Source organism: Diabrotica undecimpunctata, chromosome 1, assembly GCF_040954645.1.
Source record: "Diabrotica undecimpunctata isolate CICGRU chromosome 1, icDiaUnde3, whole genome shotgun sequence".
Lineage (NCBI taxonomy): Eukaryota > Metazoa > Arthropoda > Insecta > Coleoptera > Chrysomelidae > Diabrotica > Diabrotica undecimpunctata.
The window spans coordinates 12,740,360-12,753,488 of record NC_092803.1 but is presented as its reverse complement, the minus strand read 5'-3'; the positions used below and the strand labels follow the sequence as shown (position 1 = coordinate 12,753,488).

At 33.5% G+C, this 13,129-nt stretch overlaps 1 protein-coding gene across 1 annotated transcript in view; it reads right to left on the bottom strand.

Moving 5' to 3' along the window:
- LOC140444928 (uncharacterized) overlaps positions 1-13,129 on the bottom strand; it is a 31,459-nt gene that overhangs the window by 8,114 nt on the left and 10,216 nt on the right. Inside the window, exons 4-6 of the mRNA XM_072537042.1 lie at positions 12,742-12,993; positions 6,069-6,229; positions 4,537-4,670 (exon numbers count right to left, since the gene is read on the bottom strand). Coding sequence (XP_072393143.1) covers positions 4,537-4,670; positions 6,069-6,229; positions 12,742-12,993 — 547 coding nt within the window. The remainder of the gene's footprint in view (positions 1-4,536; positions 4,671-6,068; positions 6,230-12,741; positions 12,994-13,129) is intronic.

The window sequence follows — 13,129 nt, the reverse complement described above, 5'->3', positions numbered from 1 at the left end:
ACAATATTTATACCATTTTTTTATATCAAGAATATCTTTATTTTCCCGTTTATTCAATTAAAATTGATAAATATTTTACGGAGGTATTTGCAAAAAAGCAGTTTTTTTGCACTAATTTATAAATTTAATTAGTTTTTTTATTAACAAAATAAAATGTTATTAATACATTTCAACATTGAGGAATTACTGTCCTTTAAATTTGTGCGAAACTTTCTCCCGATCGGTCAAATAGTTTAAAAGTTATTCAATTTGTTTATCCCTGGGACTAATTATTTAAACCGTTGAACTTGCCCTATGAATGATGCTAGACACATTTAACAAATTTCATAGGATTCTTTAAGACTTATGCTATCTCAGAAGTTAAATGAATATTGAGTTTTCATCGAAATTATTTACAAAATAAACGTTTGAAAAAGGGCTTCTATATTTTTCAAGCTACAGACTTGTACGTACAACCATTAGATATCTGGTAAAAAAACTCACATTTAACAAAAAAATAAACCTTCTATGAACAATAGGAACGAAGTTAGTGACAATTTTTTTGTTAATTATATCTCCATTGTTTATAAACATTAAGAAGTAAAATTTGCACAAATTTTGAATGAAAATCTAAACTTTATATTGAATTTTATAGCTATAAAATTCATCCAATTTTTCGAAACTTAAATCCTTTCGAAACGAAGTTACTTTCGAAAGATCGACATAGGAAAGTGGAGTGGAAACTGTTTTAGCTCCTATCTGCAAAATTTAATATTATGGTTACGGATTTATCATTCAAAAGCTTCAACAGTTCTGTACGAATTTCATCAGGTCCATTTGCTTTTCCATTTTTAGCGTTTCTTATTGCGTATTCTACTTCTTCTTTCAATATGTCTGGCCCAGTTGCATTGATTATCTGAGTTAAGTTGTTTCTATCGTCTTCAAATAATTCATTCAAGTATTCTGTCCATCTTTTTATTTTATTCTCTAGATCTACAATAAGATTTCCATCTTTGTCTTTAAGTTTACCTATTTGGCATTTCTTTATGCTTCCTGTTATCTCTTTTACTTTTTTGTGCATATTGAACGCATCGTACTTTTTCTCATAGGTTTCCATTTCTTTACATTGTTCTTTAATCCACTCCTCTTTGGCTTCTTTTATTCTCTTTTTTATGTGTTTATTTATTTCTTTGTATTTGTCTGGGTAATTCTTCATCTTTCTTCTTTGTTCCATCAAGTCTAGTATATCTTGTGTCATCCACCCCTTATTCTTTGTTGTTGTTTTTGTAAGATGTTTCTTTCCTGCTGTTTGTATAGCTGTATTTATGTACTTTAATTTTTGGTTAACGTTGTTTGAATCGTTAATTTGTTGCTGCACTGAACGGAGGTTTTCATTTATTTCTTCTCCTGTTTCTGGTCGTATATTTTTGTTTCTAAGTTTATTTAAATCTAGTGAATTTCTGTGTGGTCTTCTAATCTTTTTTGGTCTCGCCTCTATCACAGTAGCTACCGGGTTATGATCTGAGCCTATATCAGCTCCTGGGTACGTCTTTACATTTAACAGCATTATGATACCTCCTTGCTATCATAATGTAGTCTATTTGATTTCTCACTATTTTTTCTTTGGTATGTTGTGGAGATATCCATGTATATAACCGTCGAGGAGGTAATTTGAAAAAGGTATTTGTTATTACGAAGTATTCACTTTGGCAAAATTAAATCAATCGATCTCCTCTGTCATTTCTGCTTCCAAGCCCATATTTTCCTACTTGTTCTCCTACCTTACCTTGACCCACCTTGGCATTAAGATCGCCCATTAATATGTTAATGTATGGAAAGACTGACTCAATAAGTGAAGATAAACAACCTGCAAGAAAAAGGTTGAGACCCGACAGTGAAGTCGAATAAATAAACCAAATTTTAACTTTTAAACCAATGTATGTAAAGAAAATAAAAAAAAGTAAAGTTCAATAAACATTGCAAAATTTAATAAGGCAAGTGATGAAAAAATCGACTTATTTTATCAAAGCAGTAAGCCAGATTTGATTAATATTGTAATTATAATTAATATAAGGAATATAATAATATAATGTGTAAAAAATTACCTGAAATTTAATTTATAAAATATATAAGTATTATTACATCATTGATATAAAATGAAAAAACATATGTTGATTTTCCGGGATTTTCCAAGATTTATGGGGGGTGAAAATTATGTCATCATTATTAATACTGCGACAAACTATTCGAGCAAATTAAAAAAAAGTAAGTATTTAGGGTGAATTTCAAATGGACTCCATTTTTCCGAGTTTTCCCATATTTTCCGGCCAGTGAAAACTATGTAGTTATTCATATGTCGACGAGCCACCCCAGAATAAAAAAAAGAGGCTTGCAGCTGCAAAGGAAGCCGAGATAATGTAAATTTTTCCTATGTGAATTTTTCCTAAATTTGAAGTTCCGATGCCGAAAAAAAAAACGGAGCTGAAACAGATATCCTCTCCACTTCAAAATTTGTACAAATTTTACTTCTTAATGTTTATAAACAATGGAGATATGATTTTTTTAAAAATAGTCACTAACTTCGTTCCTATTGGTCATAGAAGGTTTTTTATTTTTTAATGTGAGCTTTTTTACCAGCTATCCAATGGTTGTACGTACAAGTCTGTAGCTTGAAAATATAAAAGTTATTACAATTGTTTATAAGTAAAAAACATACCCCTTTTTCAAACGTTTATTTTCTAAATAATTTTGATGAAAACTCAATATGCATTTAACTTCTGAGATAGTCTAAGTCTTAAAGAATTCTATGAAATTTGCTGAATGTGTCTAGCATCATCCATAGGGCAAGCTCAATAGTTTAAATAATTAGCTTCAGGGATAAACAAATTAAATAACTTATAATATATTTGACTGATCGAAAAGAAATTTCGCACAAATCTAAAAGATGGCAATTCCTTGATGTGTAAATGTATTAATGCCATTTTATTTTGTTAATAAAAAAATTTATAAAATCTACAAATTAGTGCAAAAAAACTGCTTTTTTGCAAATATCTCCGTAAATTATTTATCAATTTTAATTAATAAACGGGAAAATAAAGATATTCTTGACATAAAAAAATGACATAAATATTGTTTATTTCAAATATAAGGGAAAAAATTTATAGACAAAAAATCAAATTGTGACCATAAATTATTGCTTAAAAAAAAACGCAAGGTAAAACTAGGAGTATCTTTTCATCTATTCATCATCTAGTATCTCCCACCTATGTCTTAAAAGCTTCAAATATCTGCGAAACATTTTTCCACCTTTTTTTTTTAACCAGACTGGGCTAATAGGTGTGATACCGATTGCGATTAAAATGCGAGAGCACGTGTTAATGTGGTTATGTCTATGTTCAACGTTATGTTTAATAATAATCACTCAATACGAAGTATTGCTAAAATTCTTTATAAAAGACTGAAATATGTAGAAATATATTTAAAGAAACTGCTTCCGCGTAAGCATAAAGGTAGAGAGAAATATAATAATGATGAACCAGTATTATCTAACACTTTACAAAACTAGCACATGATAAAAATCCATTTATTGTCGCTATCCTATAATGAAAGAAAAAGTTCAGGAAGAATTTATGGAAGTAAAGGCTGTAAAACGTATATATAAATTATCTCACGTATTTAAGTTTATACATACCTTTTGCAATCAGCGATGTAGACACATAACTAAATTTTTAATATTTTTTTTTGAGATTTTTTAAAATATCTTGACCTTATTCATAATTTTTTTATCAACGTTATCTTTTATCGTTTTTTAATAAACACCGGTGGTAGACTTATTTAATGGTGATCGAACACTTTTCACGTATCATTGTGGGAAATAATCGACTAGTATTTAAATTAACTAAAAAATATACGATGATAACACGTTATAAAAATTCTTAACCTTTTAAAACATTACACTAAGAAAATATGAAAACAAATTAAATTCGTCACGAATTTCGTAAGCAGCTTGATTGACTTTCTGTGTACATTTTTAGCTTGAAGTAGTGAAGTCATATCTGCTTCATCTTCTCTCCACTTTTCTGCTATAACTTTACCAGCTTCAGTAGATCATATGTTCCAGATGATATAAAGATACTTTAATGTGACACTTCTTCTGAGAAAATTAGACAAACGACCATCACGATTTTTTCTGCTCTTTTGATTCCAGAAACATTTATTTTCTTAATGCTCAGCATGATATTATAATATTATATTCTAAAGACGTACTCTATTACTCTACGAATGCATTCACCTGAACCATTGAGCTGAATAATAATAACAAAAATATTTATTTATCCTTTGAAACATACCTATACAATTTATAGGACATGTCATTCATCCTACAGATAAATAAAATTAACAATTATGAATTGTATAAATATTACAATATTTAGGTAATATTTCGGTCCCAAACAAACTATTCCACAGTATAATAGCATTTGGCTAGCAATAAGCATTAATTGAATTTTCATTATTCTGTATTTTTTTAAAACGTTAAGCAATCTGATGCTCATCTACTTTACTGGCATTTCAAATTTCCTCGATCTATGTCCAGGCACACTCAGCAAGTCGCCACCTCGCATCGAATAATTGTGGAAACTGAAATTTCTTTCGTACATATGATTATTGTCAACAGCATATATAGTAACATTCTGAAAATGTAAATACATGGGAAATGTGCTTTAAAAAGCTCTAAATAGGTTTTATTCCAAACACTTTATATATTTTGATATTATATATTCTGTCGCTATTGACTGAACCCCCTACAAGACAATTTTGTAACAAAGTCTACTATAAACAAGGTTATAGTATACATTGAACAGCGCAAAGAGGGGCATCATATTTTTTTTTCTAAAACGAGAAAATACATAGTACGACTTAGAGAGTGACTTACTGAGCAACTGAGCATGTTAATGTAAATTACTCATTTTAATTTTAAGTCGAGATGGACACCTAAAATGTTTTTGTTATTTGAGAACTAATACTAATAGTACATTTTTAAAATTTAAGTGTAGTAGGTACAGGACTTACAGCAATTGAGTTATTAAAATATATTACTTTTGTTTTGTCCATATTTAAAATTAATTACTATTTAGGCAAATGGGATAAGTCACAATTAAAGGTTAAAGTACGTTTATTGACATTTGAATTTCCACTTCGGAAATCGTTCTCAAAATACAAACATTAGTAAATTAAACAAATTTTGTTTTTTTTAAAAATTGATTGGAGAAGCCTGTTGAAGGAGGCCAATGCCCGATTTGGGCTGTAGTGCCATTGGATGGATAGATACTGCTTCTTCATATGTAACTTTTACAAATGCTGTGAAACCCATTTGCACGCCCATGTACGTTTTACACTTGTTAATAAAACCATTATAAGCTCATTAACTATTGTCTAGGAGACTCTTTAAAACCCTTATTACTACGTAGCCTATTAAATACTGGTTTTCAAACGGAAATTGCTCATTCCTTTACTGCACGGACATCTGAAACGAAGTATAGTTTTTTAATCAGCCAGTACGCATTTTTTAAGCGAACACTAGACTGCTTAACTTCATGAGTGACCCATTTTTTATTGCAAGCCTGCTTACTTATATACCGTTTTACTGGACTGGACAGTAACAATCTAGGGAGAGAATAATAACATTTGATGTGTGGGCAATACCACTTTAAAACTTAAAAAACCTTCAATTAAACCAAGTTATAGGTACAATAAACGTACTTTGAACAAAACCATTGTTTAATAAGTAAAAAAATAGTTCATACATTTATTTTATCTTCTTTCTTATCTTCTACAAACAATGTACTTGAAAATATTTCAAATTGTGCCAAATAGGTGCCAAAAAATTATATCAGTATGTAGGTACTTTGATACAGCAAATAGTAGATACATAAACAAAAAAATTATTAAATAGAACAAACAGCAGAGTAATAAATTAAATATTATTTGTTGGAATGATCATAACAAATAAAATAAATGCTTGTATTTGAAATGCAGCAGGTTACAATGAGTCGAAAATAAAAAGTCTTTTGGTAAAATATTTCGTCCTATGTAACGGGTTCTAAGTTTAGCCAAATGCCGTCCTTTACAGCTGAGATAAAGTTGCTGTCATATTTTATTGGCAATTGTGTTTTTTGATTCAAGGTAACCTTGTAACTTCTTAGAATGCAGCATAAGCCCACTTTACTTTGTAGTTTTCCAAATCTCAAACCTAAAATAAATTTAGAAACATGTTAAAAGAACTTGGTAAATATTTAAAGTTTAGTATCTGTAAATAATATTGGAGATTCGCAGTTTGGGTTTCGGAATTCTCTTGGGACAAGAGAAGCACTTTTTAGTCTACAGGTACTTATCCAGCGCTGCAGAGATATGAACAAAGACGTGTACATATGCTTTATAGACTACGCAAAAGCATTCGATAACGTAAAGCACGAAAAGATAATTGAAGTTCTCCATAAGATCGGAGTCGACTACAGAGACATTCGAACAATAGCGAGTCTCTATTGGGGCCAAACAGCTAAAGTGAAAGTAGGATCTACATCTACCAATAAAATTGAGATCAAGAAAGGGGTACGACAGGGCTGTATCTTGTCTCCTATTCTCTTTAATATATACTCAGAAGAAGTATTTAAGACAGCACTGGAGGAAAGCACAGAAGGCATAAAGATAAATGGAGAAATAATTAATAACATAAGGTATGCTGATGACACTGTGATTCTAGCAAGTAGCATGGAGGAACTGAGTTGCCTAATGAGTAAGATACAAAAAACAAGTGCACAATACGGACTCAGACTAAATATCACAAAAGCCAAATGGATGTTAGTAAGTAAAACCCAACAACCACCACAGCAACTGATATTAGACGATGAAAGAATTGAACACGTGGATTCGTACATCTACTTGGGAACAACAGTTAACTCAAATTGGGATCAAGCGAAGGAAATACGTATAAGAGTAGAAAAGGCAAGAGCATCGTTCACTAACATGAAGCAAATTTTCACCTCTAAAAGCCTCACCCTACCTCTCAAAATTCGACTTCTAAAATGTTATGTATTCCCGGTTTTGTTATATGGAATGGAGGCGTGGACAATGACCGCAACATTGATGAAAAAAGTAGAGGCCTTCGAAATGTGGGCTTACCGACGTATATTACGTATATCCTGGACTGAGCACGTGACCAACGAAGAGGTACTACGCCGGATAGGTAAAGAGAGAGAGGTAGGAATAAGTATAAAGAAAAGAAAGTTGGAATACTTGGGTCACGTTATGAGACACAATAAATATAGAGTACTACAACTGATCGTCCAAGGGAAAATAGACAGCAGAAGGGGCCCAGGGAGGAGAAGACACTCGTGGCTCCAAAACTTGCGGCAATGGTTCGGATTGTCATCTGCTGAACTATTCAGATCTGCCGCAAACAAAGTCAGAATAGCCATGTTGATTGCCAACGTTCGGAACGGACAAGGCACATGAAGAAGAAGAAGAAGATCTGTAAACTTAGTCATTTCAACCAAAGTAATACTGACAAACAACGGGCAAACACAATCTTTAACTCAAATAAAAGAAGGTGCCTTTACGACAGAGTTGCATTCTTACCCACTTGGAACTAGTATCAGTATCTGACTGATGTTACTAAAATTGATGGTCAAGTTAAAGGATCATATAATCATAATCAGACAATTACCATTCGGTTAACCCTAACATGAAAATATGACAACATAAATGGATAAAAAAAAATTTACCAAAAAAAGCCACTATAATATACACAAAATGAGCAAACTCACCCTAACAAAGATGGCACTTAAAGAAGAGGAACAAGAATATTATGCACCAGAAGATATCAATATCTCAGCGAGAACTAAAGCCTAAAAAAAGATTCTCTCAGAGTTGAAACTTTTATCCGTCAAAATTACTATTTTTATATAACTAGTCGTTTGGATCGTCTACCATTGTTCTTTCCCTTCGAATTGAGAAGAAACGTCTTACTGTCCGTTGCTTCTGTTGGCATGCATGTAACTCTGATTCTGTCCCTTCTACCTATGTCACCTTTCTTTTATATAATTATTCGCCCTGTCACAGACTGTCAGAATAACTAGCGAATAGGCGTAATATGCGGTAATAAAACAGTTTTATAAACAAAAAGTTTGTAAAGTAGTTTCAACGTCTTACAAGAACCATAGAACATAAACAGAAGCAATAAAAACACACACAGTTCGGATTATAGAGGGTTTCGCACATTATCAAAGAGAAGAGAGCAGATAACTTCGTCTAAAAAGATGGCTTGACGAATGGGTACACATAACAAACCATAATGTGAAGGTATCGCAACATCAGAGCAGGAAAGTAAAACGCATTTCATTCTAAGCATTTCGTCTAGCACTAAAATAATAAATAAAAATTCATAGGAAAGTAATCCAAAAAACATAAATAATTTTTTCGAAAATGGAAAATTTTGGGGACAAATCCCGACACAGGTCGATTTATAATTTTATGTCATACTAGTTTATTATTGTGTTTTTATTGCTTAGTTACCAACTACGTAATAGTGTACTTTATGGCCCGCACTTATGGCTTTATGGTTTTCTGTCATCCAGTGCTGTAATTTTTCATATTCCTTGTCCGACTTATGTGTTAGTAACTTTTGCGTTGCTTTTCCCGCTTTTTTTAAATTTTGGTTAGGGATTTTAAAAATATCTTGTATTTTCACGGTTTTAGTTTGACACGTTTGATAGGATTTCCGTAGCGTAGCAACATAACACGAACGATATAATGTCTACTAGTAAATATATTGTCAAAATGAAATCGAATTTTCGGATTTTTTACAACATATTTGTTTGTAGATGCAATAACGAACTAGTATGATATAAAAGTTTGTATGCACCGCGGGTATTAATAGACGTATATGCCCTCGGGCGACTTACAAACCCTCCGGCCAGAGGCCCTCGGGTTTGTAACATCGTCGCCCTCTGGGCATAAACATCTATTTAATACCTTTGTGCATAAATAACTATTATGGAATATGAAAAATTACAGCACTGGATGACAGAAAACCATGTAGAACATACGATAGTGAAACTGTGCGAGCCATAAAGCAAACTTTATACCCGAGCGGGCTTGAAGTACACTATTACGTAGTTGGTAACTAAGCAATAAAAACACAATTATAAACTGGTATGACATAAATAACTATTATGTTAATAATGCAAAAATAATCCAGATTGCCGAAAGCAGTTTTGCGAAATAATGCAAGATTTATGTAACCAAAATCCACGCTCCATTCGCCAAATTTTATATGGAACAGTAAATCGGCAAAAACTTCAGATATCGGATCCTCCCCCAAGATCTCCAGATCTTACATCACTTGATTTTTTCCTATGGGGTTATTTAAAATCAAAAATTTATATCGATCATCCACAAAATTTACAAGATTTAAAAAACATAATTAATATATTGGAAATTCGTAACATAACTCCAGAAATGATCCATAAACTTCTAGAAGATTGTCGTCCTTGGTCCAATTACTGATAAGAGACAGGTAGGAGGCAATTTAAACATTTAATTTAAGGCAAAAACAAACTATTTACGGAGATGTTGAAGAAGAAGTACAACAAAGCTTAAAAGCAAGTAAAGCGGCAGGGTCTCTTAATGACACAATTTAAAAGAACTGTAATAAACACTGTTAATATTTTAACATCCTCGTCTATAAAGTTAAGTAATACTTGACTCTGCGAGCGGAGGCAAGGCTTACTGGTCCAACTAGTCCGAACTGACGTGATTCCGCCCTCGCAGCTTTACTATAGGGTAAGGAAAATTGGGATAAGGGGATGAAGGACGTTCAGATGCAGGCCCTGTAAAGAGTTAGAGGTTACTGGCTTACGTTAGAAGCCGGAGAGATGTACAAAGCGAAAAGTGTCTAGTCTCTACTTGAAACGGGCCGGGAAAGAACAAAAGCCACTTTTCAAACTTACTATATATTAATAAATCGTAAATCTACAACTAATACAACACGATATACGAGATAGCTAATTAGTGTTTTATCAGATTTTTGCGAAGGGAGACAAGAAGAGACTTTACTAAAGAGTATAAAAGGCGGACAATCTACTATTATTTGTATTTTCTTATTGGTTAGTATTTATGTTCAGTTACCTTAGCGTATTTAGGCCCTAGCTAAAGGATACGGCCTTGTAGTCCAAACTGGAACTCAGGAACAGTCTGAATGAACTCTGTGAGCACTGTACGCTATCACGATTCTAAGAGAGACGAATTTTCGGTACTTATACTCTCTACCTTCCCGTCGGATATGATGCCACGCTAACTGAGCTGATCACACCGGGACGGCTGACCGATTAACACACCCCTAGGCCGCCTAGCACTCACTGCCCCGTTGACCAATTTTCTTCGTTTTTATGTACCGCGAACGCGTACCCTCAATTACCCGCCACAGTCCGAAGTCAAGCGTCGTCCCGTCTTGCCGCTTTCCCCTAGAGTTTTTGCTGCTGATAGTACCATCTGCTCCACGTGTTAAAATGGATCATGCGATGCTTTGTTGTATTATTTTCCAAGAAGGTCTAAGGTGTCGTAATTTTTAAACATTCGGAGCTTGTGTTAAACTAGGTCGAATTGTCATTCTTTGTTTAATTTGAAATGTATACGTTAAACTGTGTCGAATTTTTTATTCTTTATTTAATTTGGAGTATATATTGATTATTTAATTAATTATAATTATTCTTTTCTAGGCTAACTACCCCTTATTTTGTTTCTTTTATTTTCTTGCTATGTTGACTTGTTACATACCGGGCTAACTGATTAACGATTGCGTTTGGGGGGTGGGGTTGTTTCCCTTGGGTATGTGGCTGATACATTACAGAACAAAGACCTAAGACAAGACACAAAAACAAGAATCTATAAAGCAGCAACTAGACTTACATTAACATACACGGCAGAGACAAGACTTGACATATCTAAAACGAGACGATCACTAGAAACAACGGAGATGAAAATACTCCGTCAAATATCAGGAAAAAGTCTGTTGGATAGGGAGAGAAGCAAAATCATAAGAAGAGCATGCAATATAAAAGACATAAATAGATGGGTGACAAAATGGAAACAGGGGTGAAACGAACACATTAGTAGAATGGCAGAAGATAGGATAGTACGAATATCACGAGATAAGTCACCAAATGGACGAAGAAGTATTGGCAGACCAAGAAAAAGATGGTGCGATAATTTAAACAATTTAGGAGGCTAATATTGAAGAAGAAACAGGCTTTAAAGCCTACATACAAGAAGAAAGAAGAAGAAGAACATACATAATTCAAAAATAACTATTGTTTTAACCACCCTGTATAAGTAATTATGTTAATGTTAATATTGCTGAAAATAGAAATAAATAACCTTTCAAATGAGCTAGCACATGACCCTCATTCTTATTTAAAAAAATCATGGATTACGTCATCGCGCCCAGATTATGGTATGATATAGTCTACTAGGGCGGTCTGATAAGTACTTAGCCCTAAAAAAGATGGAAAAGTGGCAATTTATTTCTAAACATAGAATACTTTTAGCTCCATACACTTGAATCAGGGACGCTCCAACTTCTTTAACCTGTCTGAAAAATACGTTTTCTTGAGGTCTGCCAAGTAGGCTTCCATGGCAACAAAAAAAAGTCACACGGGGCCAAATCTAGAGAATATGGTGGATGGGGCAACAGTTCGTAGCCCAATTCGACCAATTTTACCATGGAGACGGCGAAGGTATGAGTCGGTCCGTAGTCATGGTGGAAGAGCACCTTTTCTTTGCTAAATGTGGTAGTTTTTTCTGCAATTTTACGTCGAGTCAGCCCAATAATTCGACTTAGTAAAGCCCTGTGATCGTTAGGTAGTCGACGTAGATCACCCCTTGCGAATCACAGAAAATTGTGTCAATTACCTTTTCGGCCAGTAGGATAGTCCGTGCCTCATTCGTAGGACGTTGCTGGTGTTACCACTATTTTGATTGTTTCTTGGTCGCTGGTGTGTACCAATGGATTCATATTTTGTCATTGGGTGCGAAATGACGTAGAAACTTCTTCGTCGGGCCCAAAATTTTACGCGGATATGATATACTCGGTTTTTTGAGATGCCTACTGTCTCAGCTATCTCGTGTACCTACAGGCGGCGGTCTGTCAATAGGAGATCGTGGATTTTTGTCACGTTATCCTCCGTGGTAGCCGATTTCGGGCCATCTGAGCGTGGCTTATCAAAAACCGATGTGCGACTACGTTGAAACTCGTTAAACCAATTTTTAATGGTTGCCATCGAAGGAGAAGAGTCACTGTCGAATCACTCACCTTTTGTTTTTGATATTGCTTTTTTTCCATTTTTTTAAATCCGCGGATAGGCCCGCTTTCATACGCGGTCGAAATAAAACTACGAGTCCGATTCGGCTGAAATTTTAACATTAGTCGTCTACGAGAATGTATTACATTCTCGTAGACGACTCTTCGATATCTCTTGAGATAGTGGCGCCATCGGGCGGTGAGGCTAAGTACTTATCAGGCCGCCTACGTATAGTATATAATATAGGATATAATATATAGTATATTTTAGATATATTTTATCAAAAATCACAATCAAAAAATAAAAGTCGACCTGTTTCGAGATTTGTCTCCAAAATTGCCCATTCCCGAAAAAATAAAGTTATTCCATAATTTTCCCTTCACTATGTATTTAACATTATACATACCTATACATGTTCTCGGTCCTTCACCAAATGGTAAATAAGAAAATGGATGTCTTTTGGCTTTATTTTCTTCGTTGAACCTCTCTGGATCGAACTTTTCGGGATCTGGATAGTAATCCGGATCCCTGTGAATCGATAAGACTGGAATAAATAATCTTGTGCCAGCAGTAATCACAACATCACTGTCTGGGACTTGGTAGTTTTTGGTACAAATACGTGGTAATACTCCTACAGGTGGATGTTTTCTGAGAGATTCTAGAAGATATTAATATGATTTAGTGTTATAAAATAATATTACTTTTATAAAGAAATAATAACTCGATTAACTAGATCACTTTATTCGATTACCTGAAATTAATTTTAACTTAAAAATACCCGCCAGAAAAAATCA